General features: G+C 49.5%; 1 protein-coding gene across 1 annotated transcript; it reads left to right on the top strand.

The window, feature by feature from the left end:
* The first annotated feature begins 338 nt into the window (after positions 1-338).
* PMP22 (peripheral myelin protein 22) lies at positions 339-27,988 on the top strand. Its single transcript, XM_032431984.1, has 5 exons — positions 339-503; positions 2,194-2,305; positions 3,418-3,517; positions 19,106-19,246; positions 26,654-27,988. The coding sequence occupies exons 2-5, from the start codon at positions 2,228-2,230 to the stop codon at positions 26,815-26,817; spliced, it is 483 nt and encodes a 160-aa protein (XP_032287875.1). The 5' UTR covers positions 339-503; positions 2,194-2,227; the 3' UTR covers positions 26,818-27,988.

The raw sequence follows: 27,988 nt of genomic DNA, 5'->3' as shown, positions 1-27,988 counted from the left end.
GCCCCAAAGCCCAGCGCTGGGCACCGGCGGGGGCGACCTCGAGAGGGCTTTTCCCACGTGGCCTAGGGGGGCGGAGGGACCAGTTTATTGGCCAGCACTTGGGCTCCAGGAACTCGGGGAGCCAGAGGAAGCGGAGGTGAGAAAGCTCAGCTGCCGCCTAGTTTCGAGTAGAAGTCGCAGCGGTTTTGCAGGGATCGACTTTCTCCTGAGGCGCAGTGGAAGCCGAGTATCCGTCTCTTGCCCTCCCTCCCTCCTGCCCTCTCCCCTCCCCGAGGCCCGCCCCCCTGCACACGCTGACCCAGGGACACACCCTATTGCAGCGACGCAGACAGGGCGTAGTTCCCGTTAAAGGGGAACGCCGGGAGCCTCCCTCTGGCCCCTCGCTTCGCGCGCGCAGCCCGGCAGCGCAGCTCTCTTCGGGGACGCTATAGGCCGAGCGAACGCACGGAGTTGTTTGTGCCGGAGGCCACTTTGAGGATCGGGGACAACCATCCCTTTGGGCTGTAAGTGCTTTGCTAGGGAAAGTGGAGATGGAGGAGAAACGTGGGCATCTTCCGTCGATGGTGCCAGAAAGCGCGGAGCAGGCGCGGGCTTTGGGCTGGTCAGGTCTCCGAGCTGTCTTTCTGAGCTCAGACAGACAGACCGCAGTCTGTCTTGTATAGGTCTTACGGGCTTTGTAGGAGATACGGCGTGGCTTGCCTTATGGTGCATAAGTCGTAAGGGGCGCGGGTGGTGGTGTCGGGATGTGGGGCAGGGGCTGAGCAGTTTTCGTCTCGCTGGAGAAGCGCCTTCTTGGGGACTCATTGGCAAATTGGTTCCTGCGGTGGACACCTGGGGGGAGGGCTACTGGACCCCCGTGGTCCCCCAATTTCTAGCCACGTACCCTATCTCCGATTATCCTTCTGTGTCCCTCCCCGGCTCTCGGAGCCACTGGATTTAATTTAAACCTTCTGGGAGACATCGGAAAACCGGGCTTATTTCTTCCCGTGCATTCCAGGGTTCTTTTGAATGTGTTGCTTATGGAGAGCAACGGAGGGGCCTGGTTACTGGGTACTTTTATGAGTTACTGAAACGTCGTCTCCCTGGTCCAAGGCCCTGTACTGAAACGGTCCGCCCAAGTGCAGCAGGGTTTTCACAGCCATACGTATCCTCTAACGGTTCACCCGGGTCTTCAGTTCCCCAAGGTCTGTAAAATGAGGGGCTAGGACCGCACAACTGCGGAGGGAAGATGTCCTGCGGGCTCTGGCGGGCTGCAGTTCTCCTGGGACTCAGCCCTTCATCCTCCGCCTCTCCTTCCCACCGGACGTCTGGCCCCCTCCATGGACGCTCCTGGGCGCGCGTCCCGGAGCGCCGCGGCTGGACCGGGTTGCGTCTCGGCTGTGCGTGCCGGCGGCGCGGCCGGGACCCCGGCGATCGGGCGAGGGGCCAGCCCGGGGGCGCAGGGCCCGGCCCGCCGGGGCCGCCTGGGGAAGCGCGCGGTGGGCGGGAAGCGCAGGGTCGGGCCACTCTCCCGGCCACTCTTTCCTGCCCACACTCCCCCGGCTCTGCGCCTCCTCTCCGGAGCCGCCCGTGCCGATGCCAGGCTGAGCCGGGGCCAGGACGGCTCCCAGCGCTGGCAGAAGCCGGTGGAAACTCGGAGACTAACGGAATGCGGAGAGCACCGGGTCTGGGAAACCAGCTCGCAGCCGCGCGCTCTCCCTCACAGCGTGCCGCTGGTGTCCCCAGGCCTCCGGCAGAAATCTGGGCGCCAACCCCCTGACCCCCCACCTCCCCCTCCGTGAAGGGGAAAGGGGCACATTCTCCTCCTTCTGCCCCCTTCCCCACGTGGGGCTGGGCTCGGAGGCAACCCCGGGTGGGTGGAGGTGCGCCGCGGCCTCCGCTCGTCCTTCGGGAAAGCCCTGTCCTCCTGGGGTGACTTAGACGTGCGTACCCCTTGCTTTGTTCCCAAAGCCGCAGGCGGGCCCGGCGATGGCCGGGCGGGGATGCTGCGGTCGGCTGCTGCCCTCTCTCGGCCGGCCGCCGGGAGGCGTGCGGGCGCCCGGGGCCGGGCCAGGCGGGCGGGCGGGCGGGCGCGGTGCCAGCCCCCTGCATTCCGCCGGCGCCGGGACCCTCCCTCCGCGCGCTCCTCCTCCGTCTCTCGCTCGCGCCAGTTGGTTCGGCCTCACGTCCAGCTTCGGCTCTCTTTCCTGGCAGGCAGGAACTCCGCTGAGCGCAGCTCGCCGCCAGAATGCTCCTCCTGTTGCTCGGCATCATCGTCCTCCACGTCGCAGTGCTGGTGCTGCTCTTCGTCTCCACGATTGTCAGCGTGAGTGGCGGGGGGCGGGGCCCCCCGAGCTCCCCCCCCCCCCCCCCCCCCAGAGTGCTCCGGCCTCCCCCAGGCGATTCCGGCTGTACTCCCCCTAGTTCAGCGCCGCCGTGTTATTTGCAGACAACGTGAAGTCTCAGACGTCCCCGCGGGCGTTTTGCAGTTTCTGGCAATCTGCCCCCTTTTCAGTTGTTTTGAGAAAACCGGAGCAGATTCAGGGGTAGGAAGGAAGCAATCGCTGGACTAGGTTAGCTGCGCAGGCCTCCATTTAAGCCAAATTTCGGTGCGGAGCCAGGGCTCCCCGACCTTCATTTGATGAGATTGCTTAGCATTTTTTTTTTTTTTTTTTTTTTCTCGCTGTAGATTCGTTGAGGAAGGAAGCGGAGTATTTATGGAGTTTTGTTTTTCTCCATATGTCATAGGGTCAGATGGGCGGCTTAGTTCATACAACACCCCTGGAGGGCTGGATATTGGAAGGTTAACATGGGCTCTTCCAGAAAAGAGTTCACAGTCCTGGGTCTGCTTTGTGATGTGGACCCAGCGCCTTCCACTATTAAGCCTCCACTCTAGGAACAGGTTATCAGGGTATATAACTTGGGTCACAGAACCATCCAACGTCAAGCACATTCGATCTGAAACTATGACTGTGGCTTTAACTTCTTAGTGTAAGGCAAATTCCAGGCACGCTATTCCCCTCTGTTTCAAAGGTTGAGAGATAATTACGTTGGAATGAGAAATATTGATGTTGGGGGCTTGTGGATTGTTCTATCATTTGTAAGTGTCTTTACAGCATCGTAATTCATCTTGTCGGATTAATAGGAATTATGGGGAAGGAGAGAGGCTCAGAGGGGTGGTACTTTGGGGGAGCGACACTCAGGAGATCAGGGAGGGGAGCGGGCTTGAATGCAGGTGTCCTGGGCTCTGTCTGAGGCCCCTTCTACCATACATACTTCTGCATATACTAGCTTATACGCCCGTGTGCTGCTTTCACTTGCAAACACTGGGCCTCCCTGAGCCAGACCCCCACCTCCCTGCCTTCCCTTCGTCTTCACGCTCCCCTTCCCTTCGCACCTCCCCAGCTTGTCTGATTTAAGATGTCTGGTTCTTTCTAGCAATGGATCGTGGGCAATGGACACGCAACCGACCTCTGGCAGAACTGTAGCACGTCTTCCCCGGGCAACGTCCACCACTGTTACTCATCGTCCGCGAACGGTGAGACTGGGTTTTTGCTCCACACGCTTGTTTTGGTCTGTGGGTGCCGTGTTTCTCAGTCCAGACCCGGAAACACTTGTTCTTGGAACACACAGCTCTAGCGTTGTTGCTGGGGTGGGGCGGAATGCAACGGGGGACCAGGAATCCAAGACTAAAGGAGAGGAGCAGAGGTTTCTCTGGCTAAGCCAAGACCCTGGGTATCCTTGTACATTATCTCTTCCCGGAAAGATGCCCTAGAGCTCCCCCTTATCACTTGATGTAATGCTCCTTGTGAGCAAAGAAATGCAGACACAGATAGGCAACGGAGGCCGCTCAATGGCAAGACTTTAGGCTAACCCCGTTGGGACTTTGGATCCAACTGGCATCTTTGCTCTGCTGGCTGTCTCTATCCAGAAATGTCCTGCCTCTGCCTGTTTCGGTGACGGTCCCAAGGGTAGTCTTTGGTCCAGCTGTTGGCCCCCCATTTACAAGACTGCTTTTCTAGGTCGTGGGCCTCCCTGCTGCCATTTAGCATCGGAACCTTTGAGTGTTTCCTTGTGGCAAGATGGGGCCTCGAAGCTATTTGCAGAATGCTAAACCGAGCCTGGGAGGGCCCTCCATCCGGAGGACTGTGTTTCTCCTCTGTCCTCCGCGTCATTGCTTGTGAGATATTTGAAACCAGGCTTACTTGGATTCAAGTGAAGGGGATAATTGACAGTGCAAGTACCCACTAGACACCTCAATACTCAGAGGGAGCAGTACTCAGCAGGGAGTCTTGTGTCTTTGGATGTGGAGAGGCCAAGGTAAAGAGGGTGTATTCTTTTGGGTGGCTGGGTGCTGTTCAGTGGCATCGTGGCCCCTGGGAGGGGCCGCAGTGCTTGGTGTTGAGGACAAAGTGGGCTTGGCTTGGTACAGTCTCATGTTTCAAAGGATATGTCCTCAGCCTGGAGGGGGCAGTCATTGTAGGATGGGCAGAGAGAGCTTTCTTGACATCCTGAGTTTTAAAAGGCCAATAGAGTACAGCTTTCATTGTTGCTGAAGGTGCTCATGATCCAGTATCTGTTGAAGATGCTCCAACCGATGAAAGAGACCAATTTAGACCCAGCGCAATAAAGTGGGCAGTGAAGGGACCCTTCGTTCTAGCTTTGCACAATGCAGTTTCCTTGCTGGACTTTGCCTCCTGTGGGCTTGGCACCCAATAATACCCAAGCTGTCACCGAAACATTACAAAGCAAACATCTCGAGCCTCAGTATAAGGAGGAAGTGCTAGACTAGTTATTTGGTAGTTTCTGTGGGGAGGATAGGCAAGGAGTAGAAAACCCTGCTTTATGTTCTCATTTTCCTTGGGGAGAAGAAAAGAAAGGACTCTGTCATTTTTTTTCTCGGGAGTGCATGAAAGATACTGAATTAAAAACATCCCAGAGGGTGCACAGTGAGTTTGCATGGTGCGTTGGCAACCAGGCAAATGGAATGAAATACTCATATGCGTGCCTGAGAATGTAGCCATAGCCCTGCTTGTCCCCAAAGCCGCAGGATCCGGTGTCTCCCCCCTTTCAGGGTCTGGCTCAAGTTCCCTGAAGCCTCGGGAAGGGAGGCGCCCCACTCGCTACTGACACCTGGTGGTCACAAGTGGTGACGTGGCCCGAAAGGGTGGCTTTCGCCGAGGAGGGGCATGTCCACAGGCGCCCCTCCCAAGTGGCATTGGCCATGTGGGGTTGGCACGGACGGGGGCAGAGGAGCAGCCCTCTAAACTGTGCTCCCACCGTGTTTGGGAAGAAGGGCGCTCTTACCTCGGGGCCTGTTCATCTCAAAGAGGGACCAGTGTTACTTTCATCAGGAAACCTCTCGTCTCTTAACTGGCTCTTTATGTGCCAAGCTCATTCTTTGGGTTCATTGACAATGACTTTGGGGTCTTTCTTGTGGGCTCCAAATCCACGTGGTTGCTTTGCGGGGGGAGCATGGGTTCTCTTCCACATCTGCTTTCTCAGATGTTTTGAGGGAATCTGGGTACGCCCTTAAGTAAGCTGGGTTTGTTTGGATTTGAGCTTCTTCTAAGTTAGAAGTTTCCATGGAAGCTTCCCCAGTAGCTGTTAACTCTGCTGACGTCTCCCTGGTGGGTCAGCTCCGATGGGGGGCAGAATCCCCTGGGCCTCCTTTGCCTTGCTGATCCAGCTGAAAAATCTCTGTGGCAAACAGTGGGCGCAAAAATACATAATTACAAAACTTAGATGCCCTTTACGAATGAAACTATATGAAGTTGTGAGCCACCGACTTTGGTCCTCGATGGCCCTCAGGATGTTCCAAACATACTTTTTATGGACGTGATCAAAAGCAACTCGCTATTGATATCCATTTGCAAAGAGCACGTTGCAAGTGTGTTATGTGAACCGACGTTGGTTGATCTGGCTTGCTAATTTTTCCTGAAGGGGCTCGTGTTTGTAAGTATGGGGCCAGAGCGTGGCCTCTCTCGGAGCCGGGAGTGGGGGGGGTGGGGGGTTACCGTGCACTTCGTCTTCTGCATGGACGATGCCCCTCGCTCACCACGTTAACCTCATGGTGGTCAAACCGCTGTGTTATGTAGTCGGAAGGCGATGTCTCAGATCTTTCCCCCTAACTACCCCTTGCTATTAGAAGTGGTTTCAGATTTCTTACGAGCTGCCCTCAACCCTGCCTGCCTTCGTATTTTCTGAACATATTTACACACCTTCTGGCTCCATCCTGAACCTGGCTGCAGGTCGAGATGAAAGAGCTTTCATGGGGCCTCTGCATCATCACCTAGCTTTGAATGCCGCTTGAGCCCAGGGAATACAGGGCCTTGGAAACTGGGGACCTCGCCCTTGAGGGTCCTGAGCCTCTTTGAGGAGCCAGGGGATAAGTGTGGAAGGATGAGTCACTGTGAAGGCAGTAGAGGCCAGATGCCCAAGGAGTGGGGGCAGGCAGGCAGGACCAGAGTTCAGGGGAGGAAGTGGAAGAGAAGTCTTGTGTGGGAGGTGGGATTTGATCCATCCTCCAGAGGATGGGCAGGATTTAAATAAATACAGGCAAGGAGGAGGATATTCCCTGTCCAGGCAATGACGTGACCACCAGCAAGGGGACAGCAATGCAGGGGGATGTGTCGGACCCGTCGGCTAGTATTCCGGTTAGGATTAAGATTGACTGCATGTAACAGAACATCTTCAAGGGGCAGGGACTTAAATTTAAGATCGTTTACGGCACTTGTATGAAAGCGTCAGAGACCCAGGCCCTTTCTAGCTCCTTTCTTTGCCATCTCTTAGATTTGGTCCTCATCCTCGCAGACTAAGGGGCTGTTGGAGCTCCAGCCATCTCATCCACGCTTCAGGCAGCAGGGTGGAGAAAAGAGGAGGAGAAGAATGTGTGCCCTTCCCTTTTCATGAAATGTCTCCACATAGACCACACACTTCTTTTTCTAGCTTTTACAGGAACTTAGTCATGCAGCCACACCTAGTTAACAAGGGAGGCCGAGAATGTAGTCATTTGGCCTCGTGGGAAGCATGGCTTCTCAATTCCTAGAAATGTCATAGCAAGCACTTCTCCGTAAGCCTGGCTTGAAACACTTCTCTCCAGGACTTTGACCATCCCCCCACTCTGTACCCGTTCATACTGTTTTACCATAGCTCTGCTGGGTCCTATGCAGTTTCCGAGCAGAGCCCCATTATTTTAGGATTATTCAAATATTTCATCTCTCCTCTGTCCTGGGCTCCATCAGCCGCCCCACCATTCTGACAGAGCCCCATATTGGAAAGTGTATAACCCTTAGACTTCCCTCTGTTTCTCTCCATCTCCCATCATTAAGTCTTATTTAAGTCTTGTTTCATGATGTCTTTGGGATCTTGGTTTTCTTCCAGCCTTGACTTCTCTTCTGAACTGCAGACCTGCATATCCAGCCATCTACTAGATATTTCCACAGGGATGTCTCAGAGGCACCCCCGAACTAGTCAGTCTGCATCCTCTTCCACCGAACCTACCTCTTTGATAGTTTCTAGGATTTGAATGGCCCGCCCCGGCCATTGACCATTCCCTTGTGGGTCGCCATGCCTGCAGGATTTATCAGAGCCCTAACCCCTCACCTTGCTTGTTTCTTTGTAACTCATGTTTCACATCGAATCCAGGGTGATATTTTTAAAAATACAAAGCCAGGCCTATGACTCTGGATTTGAAGGCTTTCAGAGGCCCCTCCTTGGTCTTAATCTTCAGATGGAGATCTTTACCAAATCCCAAAGGGTCTACCTGAATGATCTGTTCCCATGAAACCTCATCTCCCATCGCTTCTCCCTCCCTCATCTTGGAATGTTAGCCTCCTCTTACTTCCTTGATCATGAACTTCCCATCTCAAGGTCCCCCCTCTCTCCCTTTCTCCCTTCCTCTGTTCTTTGGTGCACAGCAGCTTGCTGGATTGCTGGTGCTTACCCTGTACCAGGTACTATTGTAGACGCTGAGAATGCAAGAGTGAGCAAGAGTTTGCATTTTAACAGGTGAAATAAACAGCCAAGAAACATGGATAATTTGGGGCAGCCATCAGAACTACAAAGAGAACAAAACAGGCTAATGTGTCATGAGGGATTGGGGTAGAGAAGGGAGCCTTTTGCAGGAATGACCCCTTGAGGATGACCAGGAGTCAGCCGTATGAACATCTGGGGAAGGTTCCAGGCAGAGGGGCCATCCAGTACAGGCTCTCTGGGCAAGGAAGGGGCCTGGCAGCATTGAGGGGCCGAGGGCAGGCCAGACAGTGGGAAGACAGAGGGTGAGGGGTAGAATAGCACGCCGGCCTGTAGATCCTTCTAGACCTTAGTAAGCAGTTTGGTCCATATGGGTGCTTTTCTACTTTTGACAGTCTCATTTAGCCTTGCTGTGTTTTATATGCATCTCTGTCCATTTTATTCCAAGTTGCAGCAGCAGTCCGGATCATTTATAAGACAGAACACATCAGAAATCTTGCACAGTAGAAATGCACTGATGTGCATTTCAGGTCATTGTCCCGAGACGTGGGATTCTTACCACTTTCATCGTTGCTTTTCTTTCCCTCTGCCACGTTGCCCATCTTCCTCATTGAGATCTTTTATTTTCACACAAAATCCCGTAGGGATTTACCTATTTCACATTTAATTTTCAAAATAGCCATAAATGTTATTTCCTGGTAGGAAATTAGTATCTGGTAACAAATCGGTTCTTTCTACTTTGAGTAAGAAAGCGGAGCCTCAGGGTATGGCAGGCAGGGCCCGTGGGGCAGCGTCCATACCAGCAGACATCCATCCAGAGACAGAGGAGGCCAGTTTCTAGAGCCCTGGTTTTCAAACTAATGAGATCTGAGCAGCTCCGGCTGGGATCTGGGGAGCAGGGGCGATGCACCAAGCCTTCTCCCCAAATCTGAAGGCGCCTGTCTCCTTGGAGCCCTTGTGCCATCGCCATGAGTGAGTTTAAAATCTACTGACCCAGAAAGTTCGGCAAAACGTGCCTCGAATTGACCAAACTAATGCTTTTTGTTTTGAACTCTCCATATTCTGCACATTTTAGGTCCAAATACACACTGGCGTTCTCCCCTTCTTTGTTTTATCTGTGTGTACCTGGTGGGTATCCCAATGGGTCAGAGTTCTGGAGCTGGGCTGGAGCCGGGATCTCAAGCCAAGAAAGTGAGCAGTCAATGCTTTTCCTTTCCATTCTAAGCAACGATGGCAACAACGAACTCAAGGCAGTCAGGTGGTGGCCAGCATCAGACTGATGCTTTGGATTGAAAATCAGAAAAATATAAATGTTGCCAGTCTCAGAAGCCCCTAGCTTGAGCCTCGGTGGTCACTTGTCATCTGTGTCTTCCTTGATTCCAGATTTCTCTCTCTCTCTCTTTTTTTTATCCGTTTGGTGGCCTTGTCATTTCAGCAAGGGCATCAGACCATTTCCTCGTCTGTGGCTCAGCTCTTGGTCAGATTTTAGAGAACACAGGAGGCCCTCTGCATTTATGGGTTCATGTTTTGCAATTTAAAATCTTTGTGGCTCTCTGGGCCAACCCACAATCTCTGCTCAAGTAACGGCTCTTGATTTTACAGGCCCTTGTGGGTTGCTGAGGCCCTGCCAGGCGAGGGAGGTACAAGGGATGGGATGTGGTGTCAGAATGCTAATGTTGCAACCTGCAAAGTTTCTCATTAGATGCCAACATCCAGGAGTTAATTCTGCATGCTTGTTCAAACCTGGGTCTGAACCACAGGGCCCTTGAAACTCAGTCTTTGCTTCTTCAGAAATTTAAATTGCATTCCCAGGATTCCAGCAGAGTCAAGAAAGCATTTCTTGTATTTCAGGAGCAGGGATGGGCTGTCATGGGGCCTGACGTTGTGGGTGTTGGTTTTCAGTGCCCGAGAGAAGGATGTCTGGCACAAAGCCTCCTGAGTGTGTGGTCATGCACACATAGACTCCCAATGTTGGCAGGGACCTGGGAGGTCATCAAGTCCATCCCTCTCTCCCGCCACACCTTGCTTCAGACCCCTCTCCACTAAGCCCATCCCATGTTCATCCTACCAGTGATGGGGAACTCACTACCTTTCAAGAGAGCCTCTTTCATTTTCGAAGAGCTAACAGCACGGTCCCTTCATTGATATTCCTCAAATATATTGAGCGCATCCACACGCCGACCACACAGAGCTGAACAAGAAAGACCAAGTTGTTGCTCTAGTAGGGCTTATGGTGACTTGGGGGGACACCCAGAATATACAATAAATACTCAAGTGTGGAGAGTGGAAAGGATTCTGAAGGAGACAGAGTGATGACATAGAAAGTCGCCAAGGTTGGGGGAGCTGGTTACAGAAGGCCTCTTCCTTCCCCGTCTTGTGGATGGACACCAGGGGGACCGGTCACGGGAAGAATTCACAGGAAGAATATTCCAGGAGGTAATGGAAAGAGTCCAGTGTGGCTGAGTGTGCTGGCTGGAGGAAGGGGTGGGAGGGAGGGCAAGAAGAAAGGCACAGGGTCCAGAGCTGAGTGTTGGGATACCCCAGTGAGTAAATGGGTTGCGGGAAGAAGTTAGCAGAAGGGACAGGGAAAGAGTGGCCAGTGATATGGGAGAGGTGCCTTGAGGTATTGTCATGAAGCGGTGTCTCTGTTAGACCCAAGTCTGTCCCCTCTTAGGTCCGCTCATTTCTGACAGCTTCCTTCCTGCCTGATGTGCTAGACTGGGGTTTGACCAGGTTGCCTGGTTTAAACTTCTGAACGGTCCCTAGGCTGACTTCAAATATTCAGAGACCCCAGTCTTGTCTTCGAGACTCTCCCCTTGTCTGGGTGATGCTTCCTTCCTTCAGTGGCTTCGGAAGTCCCAGCCACGTCATGTTCTACCTCTAGACAGAGCGGGCATGAGCCTCTTCTTGCCCCGCCAGAAGCTGGGGCGGTGGTTTGGCTTTGCCAGGTCGATGAGCAGAGAAGGGGGGGACCCCATTACCTCACCACACCATTCTCCCTCCTCCCTCCCTAGCTTCTGTGAATTCTAAACCTAAAGAGAGGCGGTAGGGTCATTTAATTCATTAGATTTCAAACACATTATTGAACCTCTCAGTATCCCCCGTGTGTTGTGGTGGAAAACCCAGTAGAGTAGACCTCAGGAGTCCTTGCTTTTTTTTTTTTTGCCCCGGGCCTGCCTCTAGCAAACTGAGAACCTGGGGCACGTGCCTTGGTTATCTAGCAGAGCGAGCATGGAGGTAAGGCCTGGATTTGGCACCTACCACATCATGTCCTGGGGCCTCTTCATATTCAGGATATAATTGTGACATGGTGGGGGAGTGTCCTGAGTTGGGGTGGCCTCTGAGCTGGGCCTTGGGAATTAGGTAGAATTTCAGTAGCTGTGCAGGGGAGAGTAGGGCGTTGTGCTAGGGGAAGGGAAGGTGGGTTACTGTGCCTGGTGGGGTAGGGACTCCATTCTAGCTCTTAATCGCCGTGATGCTTGGCCTTTTCGAAAACACTTCCAGGATTAAAAGGAGAGGGGGCTTCTGATTATTATATGGAGATGGAGATTATATGGTGATTATTATATGGAGAATGCCTTTCAAACCCAAAGATCCTGAGAATAATGCAGGCATCCCCCTCATCCCCTGTAGTCTCTCGGATAATACAGCTCTTAAACAATGCCTTTCTGTCCTCAGCTGCCATTTTTCCTGCCAAACCCGGTGGTTCCAAGAGGTCTGTTCTTAAAACAAAACAAAAAAGTTTTCTGATGAGTCAGTTTGAAAAATACAAAAATTCGAAAGTTAAGAAGGCTTCTTCTTATATGGCAAGAATTCCCTTAGCCTTTAGTATTTCATTGCACATTATAATTAACATCTAAGGAGGGATGATAATGGACTTGACCATGCAACCCAGTCCCTCTGCTTTTGTTTTTTTTTTAATCAGCCGGTGGGTTGAGCGGTCCCGCAACAAATTCTTTGAGAAACACAGCCTAGCCTAACCCGATCCTCTAGTTACTAGAGTTTTCTAACCGGAAAATAAAGGAAACCTCCAGCAGCTTCCTATTTTCAGGTACCTTCCGTCCTATATTATATATTATATTTCCTTTTCAAGCCCCAGGACTAGTTAGCAGAGTAAGACTGTAGGTTTCAAACCACACATGTAAGTTAGACTCTGAAAGACTCCTTCCTCTGTCTACCACTGAGCCTTTTAATTAGGAGTGCGGTTAATTGACTGATTCTGTCAGGTTTAGCTGAAACACCTTGACGTGAAGTTTCTTTCCGTGGGTTTTGCTCTGGTTAATATGCCCTCTACGAATATGTGTTGGAAGAGCTTCCTCCCATGTGGCTTTCCTCGGCTCTCTGAGCTCCGGGCCACGGTCTGTGGGCTGAGCGCCCACACGCAGCTTTCCCCCTCTGGTTTGCATCCAGCCTGAGACCTGAACCTCCCTTCAGAGCTGTCAGCTTTGTCTGGATGAGGATGAAACTGAAGCCCCCAGGGCGGGGGACCCACGCTGGGCCCTGCACGTGCTTCAGCTGGTGGGAGAAGCGTAAGTGCCTTTTAAAGGCCACATTGTTGAGGATGGAGGCCTCTTGGTAAGTCAGCTATTCCTGGAATGACATTCCTACTCAGAAGTAAGGAAAATGGCAGTGTGTGATAGCAGGTGGGTGGGGCGGTTTGAGGGTGGGGAGCCAGGCCCTGTTGGTCCCGTGCTTTTTTTTTTTAATTTTAATTTTTTTAAATTATGATTTTTTTTTTTTTTCGGTCGTCCCCTCCAATGGTCTCTTTCTTCGAGGCTTTATTCTCTCCTGGCCTTCCCGATGTGTGCCAACTTTCCCGCACCTGTCCTTCCTCTCCTTTCCAAGAAAACCCGTTCTCTTGATTGAGTCAGAAAGCTTTTAGGAGTGACTCGGAGTCCCCGCGGGGCCGGGGACGGGAGGGGCAGGTGGCTCTGCGCTGGTAATGAAGGATGCGGAAGGCCTCGGATGATCTGGCTCATTTCAAAGTAGCTTCATCCTCTCTGAGCCTGTAGCTCACTGGACTGCAGGCCTGGGCTAAGAATACAACTGAGGGGGCAGATGTCCTTCCTTCACCGCTTAGCTGCCACGGCAGCAGGCATCTGACCTTGAGGCGAGCTTTGATCATTGAGTAACTCAAGCTTGCCCTTATCTGCTGGGCGAGCTGGGTCTCCCTGCAGCCACAGCCCATGTCAGAAAAGCTGTCAGCAGCCCCTGGACCTGGCACTCTCATTAAAACCGAGCCTGCAGAGAGTTTTAGGGCGTTTAATTCCCATGCTCTGCACCAAGGTTGGAGATTAAAACGTTGCCACGGGGAATTCCACAAATATTTACCCAGGCATCCACCTGGGGCCAGCCACTGAGTGGGGCCTGGAGGATGACCGTGGGTGCTCATTACTGGCTCAGCGAATGATCACAAACTTGCAATTGGAGAGAAAGTGTCTCCCTGCCCTGGGGCTTGGATAGGAGCTCAGATTTGCCCCTTGGAATGTTGGTGTCGTGTTAGGTTTGCTCCATATAAAACAGGTTTGTCATTGAGAGCTCCGTCCCTTACATCAGATGTCTCTCTACTGATTTTGTAAGTCAGGCGTTATTGGATGAGTGGGCCCCACCCGTTCATTTACATATTGACTAAGACCGATTTTGTGCTAAGATGCCAAGACCAAGGAAAGGCCACGGAGACCCTACCTTGACCTGCAAAGCCGAACATGGTCACAATCTGCCTCTTTCCAGATAATTTGCAAATACTTGCAAATGCTTTCGGAGCTCTGGTTGGTGCCCTAATCATGTGGCTTGCGCGAACGCTGTGGTCCCCACGTATCATTACCCGAGTGACCCAGCCAAATCTACCCCGGAGAAACCGTACCCTGCAACAGTCCGTAAACGCTTATTTGCCCCGGTCCTCAACATCAGCTTTTTAAATGGGGTGATTCGTATCATCCTCCGACAGAGCTTTCCTATCAGCTTGTTTGATCATTGCGATAGCCCTACGAGATGGTTGGTATGTCACTGTCAGAGGAGAGAAATTCAAGGCCGAACACATGCTAAGTGGCAAGTGAAGCCGGTGGTGAGCAGAAGTAGGTGGCAGAACCATCCCCTGGGCTGTGGTGAGTAGAGTGCCTGGCTGCCCAGCACTTAGGCTTGGCTCGAGTCCTCATATGGGATCAAACACCTGCCATGCCCCAAGCTCCTGGTCGAGTCCAATCCAGGTGAGGGATTCTGGCTCTGGAGCAATGTCCTCTGCACTTCAGAATCTCCTCAGGACCTTGTGGGCTCCCTTCTGAATAATTCCGCCAGCCTGTCGGAGCTGGGATGGAGTCTGCTCCCTCCAGGCTCCGTTCTTTATCTCCCTGCCCTTCCCATATGTAGCTTCTGATCTGATAGCGTTTGAGGGCAGGAGAAGTCCCTTGACTATCGGCGAGTGGAACACCAGTCCCGTCCAGATTCCAACTGTTCTTTGAGCTTTGGAATCCTTCTTGTGGGCTGCCCTGTCTGCTTTGCCTTGTGATCTTTTAAGTTAGTTTTAATTATTCAGATGTTATAGGAAAGTATTCACCGTATTAAAAATAAATCTGATGATGCAGATATTGACCAAAGACCAAACTCTCCTCCATCTAGGTGCAGCTCCTGAGGGGCAACCGTGGATATCAGTTGGCACGTCTTTGGCTCTTTTTCCAGTGAACATGCACACGCATATTCATGCGTGTATTTGCACATTTGCATGTATTTATAAAGTTTTTTTTGGTGTGTATTTACATAATGACATCATGTTGTGTGGGCACCTTAGTCTTTTCGTTGTCTTGGAGATCTTTCAGAGGTTGTTCATTTTCTAACTCGTGACTTTTTAACTGTTGCAAAAATATTCCATTGTAGGGATTTACCCTAATTTATTTCCACTCATGGGAGTGATGGTATAGTGAGCAATCCTTATTCATTTCTCTTTGAGGATATGTTTAAGTATTTATCCACGATGTAGTGATTAAATTGTGGAGTCAAGTTATTGGCATTTAACAATTTAAAGATATTCTGCCAAATTGCCAGTCACAGAAGGATGATTATATTAATCATCCCTCTGAACGGTGTTCAGCGGTATCTCTCATACATGTACTCTGTTGACATTATCAACCTTTTTGATTTTTGCAAATTTGATAGATAAACATTGACATCACATTCCTTCTGGATTTCACTTGCATTTTCCTGGATACTAATGAGGTTGAGCACCATTAAAGATGTTTATTGGCTATTCCTATTTCTCGTTTGTGAATCATGTGTCTGTATGACTTAATAATTCTACACTGAGCTTTTCGATGCATCTGGAATTGAACTTTGTGAATGATGTGAGTTAGAGATCTTTTATTTTTTCGTCAAATGGATAGCCATCCGCACTTGGTATCTGTTGTATTTTTTCTCTACTGATTTATATGTTTTGTTTGTTATATACTGAATTCACAAATATGCTCCCAAAGTCTTAGCTCTGTGCCATTGTTTTATTTTTCGTTCATGGCTAATACCACACTCTTTGAACTGCTAGAACTTTATAATATAAATACATGCTTTGCATATCTATATTTGGATATCTGGTAGGTGATGTTCTGACTCATTGTTTTTGTTTGTGTATTTTTGTCTTTTCTTCTTGTGTTTGGTTCAAAAATTTTTTTGGCTATTATTGCTTATTGTCTTTCAGATAAGTTTTTATTTTTTTATTTTACTTCTTTAAAGATTTTATTTATTTATTTGAGAGAGAGAGAGAGCACGAGCAGGGGGAGGAGCAGAGGGAGAGGGAGAAGCAGACTCCCTGCTGAGCAGGGAGCCCCGATGCAGGGCTCAATCCCAGGACCCCGGGGTCATGACCTGAGCCGAAGGCAAACGCTTAAGCGACTGAGCCACCCAGTGGCCCTCAGATAAGTTTTTAAAGCATTTGTCAAGTTCCGGTTGGGATATTATTTAGGATATCATCGAATTTGTACATTACTTTGGGGGAAAGCGGCATCTTTAAGACTTTGAGTATTTCTATCTGGAAACATAGTATGTTTCTATGTCTTTAGTACTTCTTTTATGTGCTTTAATAAAATTTGTCTGCCTTATTGAGCCCCCCCACCAAAGAACATGATTCTTTAATTAATTGTATTTTTGTCCTTTTTAAATTTTATTAACAATTGCTCTCATCAGTAATGAGTCAATTCATTTTGGATTCATTTAATTATTCCTTTTCTAACTTCTTAAGTGGAAAGTTTAGCTCATTCTTTGCCAATACTTGTATTTTTTAGTAAATGCTCTAAGGGCATACATTTTCCACTGAGAGTACGGCTTGGACCACCGCCCATAGATTTGACGTTGACTACTTTCTGAATCACAACCTCTGCTGAAGAAAGTTTTAGTTCTCATCTTGATTTCTTTGTCCAAATACTATTTTTAAATTTCCAATCTTATTTTGGCCAGTTTGTTTTTCATTCCTACTTTCTGTTTGCCTCGATTTATGCCTGTATCATTTTTGCTTCCTTTGAAATTTATTGAGACTTACTTGTCGCCTAATACATAGTGTGTAAGACTGTTCCTTGTACGTTTGAAAATAATTCATGGTCTTTGTTATATGGACACAAATTTTCTGTATATCTACTAAATTGAAGTGGTTGATCCTGTTATCAATAATCTCTCTGCTACTGTATTTTTTTTTAGTTACTTGATTTTTTTATTCTGAGAGAGGTATGCTAAGACCTTTCACTATGATTGTGACTTTGTCAGTTTCTTCTCCCAATTATCTTTTACTTTATACTTTTTCTGGGCCATGTTATTTTATAGGCATAAAGGTTTACGACTACCATTTCTTCATGGTCAACTGGGTCTTTCCTCACTATGAAGTATCCCTCTTTGGCTCCTTTCATCTTTTTCAATTTAAATTCTGTGTTGTCTGATGCTATTATTACTATGCTTACTTTCTTTTTTGTTAATATTTGCCTGCCACCTCTTCTTAAAATCTTTCGATTTTTGACTGTCGTTTGTTTTAGGTGTATCTCTTGTATCAGACTATCAGTGGGAATTATGTAATTCAAGGTGAAATTCTTCATCTTCTCACAAGTGACTTGAACCCACTTACATATATTGTGATCGATGATGTAGTTGGATTTACTCTCTTCATGTATGTATTTTATTTATTGTACTTATGGTTGAAAAAGTTCTTCAACGTTGTATTCCCAGAGCTTACCAGAGAGCCGGCCTCAAAACAGTAAGTGTTCAGCAAATAAATGCCCATTGAATAAAAACTTCCTTGACCCCCTAATTCTCATCTGATTTGACACCTTATGGCAAAATAACTCCATTGTAATGGGGTTGGGACTCAAGTTTAAATTATTGGTAAAGGAAGTTTCAAGAAGGCTTTAGTTGCATTTCTAAGTCTTAAGGGATTTTTCTTATTCCTGTAGATTTAGCATCAAAGATTTTGAGTTTTCTCTAAATGTGAGGTCTGTTGTTAGTGGTAGGGGAGGTAAAGAGTAAGGTAAAGGTTTCAGAGTTGGAGGAGGAAATCCAAATTGTCATCTGCCCCAGCCACTCTGCCCGGGAGGGTGTACCCGGAAGAACATTTCCCAGCCAAAAAACTCAATCACTGTTTTCGTTCTGGATCTGGGTCTCATGTATCTTTATGTTCCCAGCCTCACCTACCAAAGCGCCGGATAATTGGTTTACTTTTGAAAAAATAACATTACGGAAACATTAACTTTATTGCAGACTGCTCCCCTAGAGGAATTACTAGGGCTGGAGAAAGACAAACAGATTTAATTAAGAGGTATATAAAAAATGAAGTCAGGATGGCTCGATACCCGGGACATCATTTTCTTACCTTAATTGACAAAGACGTTGAAAACATAAAAGGAGCAAATGTTCTGTCACAGTGGAAAGAATACTAGGCTGGAATCAAGGGCCTCCCAGAGTGGGCCGTGCCTGTTGGGCTCATCAGAACATCTCCGGAAGTCTCTTTCAGTACAAAGGCGCTGGATTAGCGGATCTCCGACATTTCTTCAGTTAACCCTGCCAGCGCCCTTAAAATTCTGCCGTGATCTCCTTGTGACTCAAATGACGTTCATCGTATTCAGTGATTGATTATGAGTCATGCAGATTTCATAGCTTGGAGTACTGTGTTAAGCATCGATGCGTTTCTCGAAGCTTTTGCACACTACCCAGTTACTGGGCTGAGAGGATAAAGCCCTGTGGCTTCTGCAGTTGCTTTGCCTTGTTTAGAGCAGCACCCACCCCAATGATTCTTTGGCACTTGGAGGAAAGGACGCAGGTGACAGGTGGGCAAAGCCAAATGCAGCTCTCCTAGGGGGGACACCTTAGGTTCCCTCTGTAGTTCTGAGCCCACACTGTGTCCTCTTCTCCCTTCCCTCCTGAGACGACATTTTGCAGTAGACAGTGAACTACAGAATTCCCTTTTCTGCCCGCATTTCAGTTGGCAGCTTGGGGATTTGATCCAAGCTGGGGTTTCAGCGAAGCTGCGGAAGTAGAATCCCAGCATCCCACCTGGCGATTTGACTGAGCACAGAGCGCTCTGTGCTGAGGCTCATGACTGGGGTTGAGACTGACCAAGATACACCTTGGCCGAGCAAATGGATTTTCATAGCTCGCTCTTCTCCATCAGCATTTTCTTCCAATTTACTACAAAATTGGTTTTGGCATCAATACTGTTTGTTCTTCCCAGCCATCCTCACGATCCCTATCTCTCCTTGGGGGATGCTGATATTTTGAACAGTGGTTTTAAATTATTCTTGGAATACAGGGGTTCCAATAAGCAAGCCCTTGAAAGCCCTTTGAGGGCAAGAAGAGAGAAGGCAGTGGGCGGGGCTCAGACCCTCTTTAACACGCGTACTTATGTGGGAGTAACACATTTGGCAAAAAGCCTGGGAAGGAGTTCAATATATTTTAACTTGAGTTTAACTCTTGGGCGTGGTGTTCGTACAGCCCTTTCTTAAAAGGACCACAATTACGTAGGTATTATACAAGTGAATTATACAAGTGAGTTCTGCTTATAAAAGAGGGCTTCTGCCACCTGGAGGACTGTGGGTTTTAGGGGTCACGGTGCGCTGGGCGCCATGTTCCTCATGGCACAGCCCCTCCCCCAGCCCTGGCGGGTTTTTCCTAACCTGGTGTCTCTCCCCTCCAGAATGGCTGCAGTCTGTCCAGGCCACCATGATCCTGTCCATCATCTTCAGTATTCTGTCCCTGTTCCTGTTCTTCTGCCAGCTCTTCACCCTCACCAAAGGGGGCCGGTTTTACATCACCGGAGTCTTCCAAATCCTTGCCGGTAAGTTGGAGATGATATCCAGTTCCTGTGGAGACTGTGCCTGTCCAAGGCTGGGGAATGATCAGTCAGTAGAGGGACATAGCCCCGGAAGGACTGATGTTTGTGAGTCTGTACCTTGGATGGTTTTGGAAAGTGTGTGTGTATGTGTGTGTGTGTACCTACACCTTAGAATTTGGGAACTCTCCACTATGCCATGGAACAAGGTCCATAGGAAATAAGACTTAGGGGCTCTGGAAGGAAGGTCCCTAACCCAGCCAGACCTGTCACCAGGAACGAAGCTACAATCTGGACACATAATCAGAGGTGAATGCCAAGAGTATCAGTAGGACCAAGGCCAGTCTTGAGGGCGTATCGCCGTACGTTATGTTATGCCCCGAGGAGCTATCCCTGCTTTGGCATGGAAAGGGTCCCTGATGTGCTGCTGACCTTGTGTCTCCTCCCTCTAAACAGTGATGAAGCCACGGTGAATTCTTACTCTCCTTTACTCCCCCTCCAGAGTTCCGGTGGGCTTTGATTTACTATTGTCATCCTCAGGTGTCTTCATTTTGGCACCCCTGTGTAATATGCCATCATTTCCAAACATGGGGCCATGACAACACATGAGAGGTCTCCTTCAACTCCTCCAGCGGGGTTATCCATGTGTACAATATGCAGAGGCCGAGAAGCTTCTATTATAGAGGGTGACATCTTCCAACTTTGTCTCTAGATTGTGAGCAATGTCTTCCTTCACTGACACTTACCCTTCTTCTGTCTGTTGACTACCAGTTGACTGAGTCAGCAAGCACTAGAGAGAAGTAAGAGGCAGATGGGGTGGTGGCTCCTAGAGTCCATGTTAATAAGTCACAAACTCCATATATGCCATATGTACTGTGAGATGTTTTAGTATCTGGCTGAGTAGGCAAAGGACTATGCTATCTCTTGGTTGGTTGTTGGAATGTCCATGGTGCTGAATCACCACGCTGTGCTCAGGAGCATCACTGGAGGGTTGAGAACAGCCCACATGTCCTTGATGGATGGATGGATGGATGGATGTGGGGATATAATGGCTTACACGTGGCTGTATTGTAAGGCACAGCCTGAGGTTGAATGTTGATGACCTTTTCTAGAAGCCAGAGAGTTACCCTTTCCCGGAAGAAGGAATTAGACTGGACACCTACTTCTCATTAAATCCTCAAACACAGCATTTCATTTCATTATGTACCATTTGAGGATTTCAAAACCAAATAGTGCTTTGCTACTTGCATAGTTTTTTTTATACCAAGCCAGGTTTGATATACTGGAGTGTTGCCAGTTTTGTTAAATCACGAATTATGGAGTAAGATATCATCCCTAGGTATGTTAGAAGCAGAGTTATCATTAGTCACTCCGCTTCCGGAATTCATACGCAAAACTAGAATGTATTCTGGGATTTCTTTTTCGGCTCACCATTTACAGTTTGATATCAAGTCAAATGATGATCATACCTGTTCCATCAATGGATGTGTCCTCGAGATAAAACAATCCAGACTTAGGAACCAGAACTTTCATCAAATGTTTATATTTGACCTGCCCCAGCGTGTTACTTTACTGATAAATAAACTGAGACCAGGAGAGTGTCATGAGTACCCAAGGTTGCCCAGCTCACGCAAGAACAACAGAATGCATTCTGCATGGACTCAATATTTAGTTAAGAACCTCCTGATCGTTAGAGATGCAGAATCCACCAAAATCGCCACAGAACCCAAAATCCAAGGCAGAAACTCTGCTTTTCCAACATGTATTTGCTAACCCGTCCTGTTTTGAATCTCCTCTGAACTCAATGCAAGCCCGTTAGAATTCTGCTATAAAAAAACCCCACTAAATCTAAAAGCACATGATTTGTTCTTCATTCTTCCTCTTTGCATGTAGCTTCTTATCTCTCATGGGATCCAGTTTTCAGTTTATCAGTTTGTCAGCCTGGCGGCCCCTATTTCAAGAACAAGTTGTCTTGAATTAGCCATGTCGAGCCACAGGAGTGGTCGTGATCTATAAGCCCAAAGAATGTTCTGTTCCTAACTTGAACTCCAGTTCACCTGAGCTGAAAGTGAGTCCTCTGGTAACCACAGACTCTCCAGAATGTTGCATTTGAACTTGCTCTGTAGGGTTTTGCCACTCAAGTTGAGGACTAAAAGAGGAAGGGGCTTCCCTTAGAGATTCCCTTGCTTCTTCAAAGAACCAAAGCATTTTATTTTTTTAATTTTTTATTATCTTTTTAAAAGATTTTATTTATTTATTTGAGAGAGAGAGAGACAGAGAGCACAAGCAGGGAGGAGAAGGAGAAGCGGGCTCCCTGCGGGGCTCGATCCCAGGACCCCGGGATCATGACCTGAGGCGAAGGCAGACGCTTAACCGACTGAGCCACCCAGGTGCCCCACACTGAAGCATTTTAAGTGGAAGCCCCTGGAAAATCTTCAGAGTCTCCCAGGTGGCTGTTTTCGGCTGCACTGTCTTTGCCTCGCTCCCCTTTGGAGGGCCCAGCTGCGGTCTTCATAGACCACACACATGAGCGTGTGGGAAAGGCAGGTACAAGGTGTGGGGGGCTCTCGGGGCTGACTGTAGCTTTAGGAGCCGTCTCTGCTTGATCTAGATTACACCTCTGCGGGTGCTTATCAGTCCGCCTGCTTTGCTGCCTCATCCCCTTCTGCTTTTCATAATAAGCCACAAGTCTCACAATGAAGAGCTGTCTTCCCTTGATTACATACTTCTTAGGTTGGCTGCTTCCTGGAGATGTGTCAAGAGGCTCCATCCAGTTCATTGCTTTTCAATCTTAGCTGTACATCAGAATCACCTCTTTAGGGGCACCTGGGTGGCTCAGTCGGTTGAGCGTCTGACTCTTGGTTTCGGCTCAGGTCCTGATCTCAGGGGCGTGGGATCGAGCCCCGTGTCAGGCTCTGTGCTCAGCGGGGATTCTGCTTGGGATTCTCTCTCCTGCTTCTTCTGCCCCTCCCCCTCAAATAAATAATTAAATCTTTTTTTAATCACCTTTTTAAAAAGAGGGTGCTTTAAAAGAAATGCCAGTGCTCAGTCTTCATCCCTGGAAAGCTCTTGGGTGGGGCTGCTCCCTGGGTGACTCTGATGTTCATCCAGGGTTGGGAACTGTTGGTGTAACCATCACACTATCCCTAATCCCACCGTAAGGTCTTCTAGGAATTTCTCTGCCACAGACTTATCCCACTCGTGAGCCACAGATTCTTCTAAACGCCCTTCTTAGAGAAGAGCTATTCTGATCCTCTCCCTGGATTTTGGAGTCTTTTTTATTTTCAGAACTGGTACCGCTCTGTTCTCAGACAGTGGTTACCGTGATCCTACGTCTGCCGGCCTGGGTTGCACTTGATGAGAAAGCATCGAGAAATTCATAGAGATACCGACCTGAAAGACAGAGCCCCGTGTTTGGATTTATGTTTCACTACTTAACACCCAGCACTGAGCTCCGGGCACACCACGTAGAAGTCCCTGAATAACCCACTTGTTGGATGACTGGGTAATTGTATTCCCTTGGCAGAATCAAACGCGGGTCACATGTGTAGTTACTATTTATTGTGATTACCGAGAACAGAGAAGACGGTAAAAGGAGACTCCTGAGTGTTTCTGTTTGTTCTGTTTCTTCTGTGAAACAGACTGATACAGACGTAGGGCTTTAGAATGAAAGACTTTGGGGGATGAATAAAAAAGCACAGTGCCCTCCCTCTTCTGAGTGGCTCAAAGGCCGTTGGCAGCCAGATGCCACATTTAGGGACCCCCCTTGCAGCGAACCGTTCCAGACGTTGCACTGGCCGAGCCCAGGTCGGAATCCAGGAGTGCAGTGAGTGGCTTTCGAGGCAGTGAGGGTCACTTGGATGCTGAAATCGGAAACCAGACCAGCAGCACAGAGAAGGTTCTGCGTAGGTCAGACAGAGAGCCCAATGCTTTCAGAGGAAGGGAACTTCCAGCCTCTTTCTGCCCCACCTCATGACGCTCAGGACCAGGTGGGGAATGAGTCAGAGTCACTCACTCCTCCAACCAACGCCATGAGGCACCTTGTACCCACCGTTGACTTTCTGGCCAACTTCCCTCTGGCTTCCGCTCCAGGTTCTCGAATGAGCGGCTTCTGCGGAGGTCACTGATATAACTCCCTGATGTCACTGGCGGAGTCCCTCCACTCCTTTCAATTCTGTTGACTGCTCGCTCCTCCCGGCTCTCCGGACATCCCTGTTTTCCCAGTGAGCTATGTTAGCCCACCAGGGGACCATGCCGGGGCAGGGGGGGGGCGGTGTCCCCTCTCTCCCTCACCCCAGACCCAGTCCACCCTTGTGTGGACGTTGTGTCCACTTCCGTTCTCCTCCTGCCCTCATGAGCACCACTACCCTCATGCAAAAGCCAGCTCGGGCGCCTTCCCGTCCCCTGCCTTGTCGCCACCCCTAAATCCATTTCCCATGCTGCTGCCAGAGAGATCTTTCTAAAACACACCCCGGATCATGTGTCCCCTCTGCTGAAGGTGTGCTTCCCACCACAACTTCCTCAGCGTGCCATTCAGGGCTCCCAGCCTCCCCGCACACTGCCCCTCCCCGTCAAGGGAGATCCTTGTCAGGACCCGCTTCTCCTGACTACCTTGTCCACACCCTGTAGACTCGGGTCAAGCGCCGTCTGCCCCGTCAGGCTTCCCTGGGCCCCCCAGTTTGGACTCCATGCCCGTCCATCCTGTCAGAGCATCTCCCTCTCTTGCAATCATGTCAGACCACATCAGAAGTTTCTACGGACATGTCCGCTCCTGAATGACACTCCCCCCTGAAGCTAGGGGCCATGTCTTATCCATTTTGGTGCCCTCAGTAGCCAGAACAGTGCCCGCACACACTAGGGGCTCATTACATGTGTTCGGAGCCAAGCAGAATGGAGATAAGGAAGTTTCGAGACTTCTCTCCATTTCTTGCTTCGTTGCTCCCTTCTAAAGGTTCTGGGCTCTGATCGCTCGCCTGTGGTTGTTGTTGCTGTGAAGGGAGCTTGAGGCCTCCTCTTCAAGGGGGCTTTAAAGGGCTGGTTGCAGATCCAGCCGTCCTGACAGGGAGAAACTCTCGAATGTTGTCTGGACGGGGTCCGGGGCCGCCACTGACTGCTGACTACCCTCCCGGACTCAGGCTCCTACCAGGGCGTCCCCGTCACTTCCAGAGCACAGACTGCTCGTCCGTGGGGAAGGAAGGTACAAGGCTGCTGGTGCGGCAGCAACCTCACTCACCTTCCCCATGGGGGGCCTTCATCCCTGCGCCCCCACCTACTGGTGGGTGAGGAAGCAAGTTCCCACCCACTTACGGGGACCTGTTTCGGGACTACCGTGTGGCATCAACTACCCTGTATCCCAGGGTACCTATAATGCTCTACAGCCAGGCAGCCTTGTAATAACATATTCCCTAAAACATCAGTCTCCCGACGACAGTAATTACAAAGCGCGTATCCACTCTCGGGCTTTGTAAAATATCTCCACTCATTGCTGATCGTGGCGAAGCTCTGGTTCATTGGCTTCTGAGATGCTCCTCAGGCAAGTTTCATATAAACTAGGCCATCTACGTAGTCACTATACTTGTGAATCCTGCCTCCTCTGTCCCTCTTGGTCACAGAATGTTCGCCCTTTGCCAGTGAAATCGGGGCATGGCTGGTCTACACAGCTCCCCGTGGCCTTTTTTCATGCGGTGGCCAGGTAGACGCATGGCCCATTTAGAAGCCTTCCCAGCGTGCCAAGCCTCGGCCTGGCCTTTTTTTGCACGCTGTTCCCTCGGTCACATTTCTCTTCTCATAGCCCTGCCCTCATTAGGTAGGTTAGTATCGCCCCAGAGACAACCTCAGTCTTTCTTTCTTTTTTTTTTTTTTAAGATTTTATTTATTTATTTGACAGAGAGAGACACAGCGAGAGCGGGAACACAAGCATGGGGAGTGGGAGAGGGAGAAACAGGCTTCCGGCTGAGCAGGGAGCCCGATGCGGGGCTCGATCCCAGGACCCCGGGATCATGACCCGAGCCGAAGGCAGCCGCTTAACGACTGAGCCACCCAGGCGCCCCAACCTCAGTCATTCTTAAAGACACGAATTTGCACTTCGCCGAGATGAGCCATGGGGGCGTGGGGAGGGGGGAAGAGAATTGGGGATCACGGCCTCAGGGCAAATAAAGCGTGTTCTCAGCGGGGGCCAACCGCGTGGGAGTTTTCTTCTCTTGACTTGGAGAAGGACAGTCTTATCAGGGTGGTGAATGTAACGTATTCCCACTTAATGCACTTTGTTCAAACAAAGTTGCAGTGTCCTGCAGAATGGCAGCCCAAATAGCAGTGAGGTTAGGTGTAGGTGGTCTGGGGCATTGGGAGTTTTGGAACCACAGGAATCCCGCAGAGCATGCTGGATTTATAATAGAGTCACTCAGAGCCTCTCACAGACCCTGTTTTCAGGAGGGAACAGAGGGAACAGAGCGGGCTTTGTGCAGCTCTGGGCTGGGGTGCTGACATCACTGGACCCCTCCCTGTAGGGGGATGCCAACTGCCATTGTGGGCATTGGCCATCACTCTTGAACTTGCCTGCTTCAAGAGCCCCTACGTGGAGGTTTTTCTTGTCTTCCCCACACCAAAGGGCTGCAGAGGTGGGCAGGGGATTTATCTGTGTATCCAATAACCTTTCTCTCCTCTTTGGGCTTCAGCCCCAGCCTTGGGGGCACCTAGAACTGTTGGAAGGGACCAAGTGCAATGATAGTTTCCTCCTCCCTCTGCTTCCCACTCATATCCTGTCCTTCCTCCTCCTCTTCTTTTTCCTCTCTCTCCATTCCTTTGTATGCCTAAGCGATGCCCACACTTGACCTGTTACATGGCAGTCCTGCTAAGGGGCCCCGGGTTCTGCCTGGAGCCCAGTGCTCTGGTCCTCGCACGACTCAGGTAATGGCAAAGTGTCATTTCAATTTCCTGGTTCAGATGATGCCACCACCCATTTGTAGAGCCATTCACGGATTTCCAGGGGCTCCTACACCCAACCCTCCTTGGAAAGAGCTAGCCAGGTTTATCTTGCAGCCCAAATTCTTGCTGTCGACTAGGAATTGGTGACAGTTAAAGGAACAGAGATGGGGCAGAAAAGATGACAAGGGACTGTGGAAATGCTTGTCTGGGTCACATAGATCAGAACCAGAGAGCAGATCGCTTCCTGTGTTTCTAGATCTTTGAGACCCTTCCTCTCAATCTGGCAGCGGATTCCTTCCAGAATCAGATAATACTCTTCTTGCACAGTGTTGTCTGCCAAAGATTGGGTGACCTGGGGGGTGTGTGTGTGAGTGTGTGTGAGTCAAGAGCAGGTACCCAGGGTCCTACGGGATCCGCACTGGGGGTGGTGGACAGGGGACCCCTCACTGTCACCTCCCCCTCCCCCTACTTGTCCCTCTCTTTCCCCAGGTCTGTGCGTGATGAGCGCAGCATCCATCTACACGGTGAGGCACCCGGAATGGCATTTCAACTCTGAGTACTCCTATGGCTTCGCCTACATCCTGGCCTGGGTGGCCTTCCCCCTGGCCCTGCTCAGCGGCGTCATATACGTGATCTTGCGGAAACGCGAATGAGGCGCCCAGACAGCTGGTCTGAGGCACTGAGCATACATAGGGGAAGGGAGGAAGGAAACCAGAAACCAGAAGAAAAAAAGAAGAAAAGACAAAAAAAAAGAGCTAGTCAAAAAACCCAAACTCAAACCAAACCAAACAGAAAGCAGTTGAAGGGGGGGTTAGTGTTGACTGAAGATGTATATAATATCTATGGTTTATAAACCTATTTATAACACTTTTTACATATATGTACATAGTATTGTTTGCTTTTTATGTTGACCATCAGCCTTGTGTTGAATCCTAAAGAAGTAGCTAAGGAACTTTACGTCCTAACCGTGTAATCGAGCTCAGTATTTTTGTTCTGTTTTTCGTTCTTTTTGTTTTGCCCGGACACGAAATAACTCCGTCTTGCCCCTTCCCTTTTATCTGAAAGAAGATACCTCCCTTCCACGCCACCTCATTAGAAAACCAAAGTATGGGTAGAAACCCCGAATGGCCAAAAGCCCTTAAATTGTGGGTGACCCAGTGCATCTCGCACAGAGACGAGCACCGCCCACACTTCCGTGTGAAGCCTCACACTCACATGGACAAAACCCCCAAACTGGAGCCCTCGGCAAAAACATGGCTTGTGGCCTTGGAATACTTGCCCTTGACGGTGGGTGTCTCAGTCACACGTCGAGATGAGAAATCGGTGACAACAAACCTATGAAATGGTGCTATGTATTTACCATTCCTTATTATCACTAATCATCTAAACTACTCACTGGAAATTCAATTAACGATTTTACGACATAAAGTAGAATGGAGACCTGAATAATTCTCTGTACTATAAATGGTTTATAACTGCTTTTGTACCTAGCTAGGCTGCAGTTATTACAATAATAAAGAAATAATAAACACAGCCTTTATCGCTCCCACATTCTTCTTACGGTCGGAGCATAGGGACAAGCCTCTAGACGCCCCCCTGCCTGGGACTGTGCATTCCCAGGGCTCAGCTGGGTCTAGACTGTTCTCTGCTTCCAAGGACTGTCTGGCAATGACTCGTACTGGCCACCAACTGTAGATGTATATACGGTGCCCTTCTGATGCTAAGACTCCAGACCTTTTTTTTTTTTTTTTTTTTTGGCTTTGCTTTTTCTGATTTTATACCAACTGTGTGGACTAAGATGCATTAAAATAAACATCAGAGTAA

This window comes from Phoca vitulina, unplaced genomic scaffold (genome assembly GCF_004348235.1).
Source record: "Phoca vitulina isolate PV1807 unplaced genomic scaffold, GSC_HSeal_1.0 scaffold47, whole genome shotgun sequence".
Classification (NCBI taxonomy): domain Eukaryota; kingdom Metazoa; phylum Chordata; class Mammalia; order Carnivora; family Phocidae; genus Phoca; species Phoca vitulina.
This window is presented reverse-complemented; position numbering and strand designations above follow the sequence as displayed.

Coding starts and splice junctions, on each gene's coding strand:
- PMP22 (XM_032431984.1), top strand. CDS start 2,228: ATGCTCCTCCTGTTGCTCGGCATCATCGTCCTCCACGTCGCAGTGCTG. Junction 3,518..19,105: donor TTACTCATCGTCCGCGAACG/GTGAGACTGGGT, acceptor TCTCCCCTCCAG/AATGGCTGCAGTCTGTCCAG. Junction 19,247..26,653: donor AGTCTTCCAAATCCTTGCCG/GTAAGTTGGAGA, acceptor CTCTTTCCCCAG/GTCTGTGCGTGATGAGCGCA.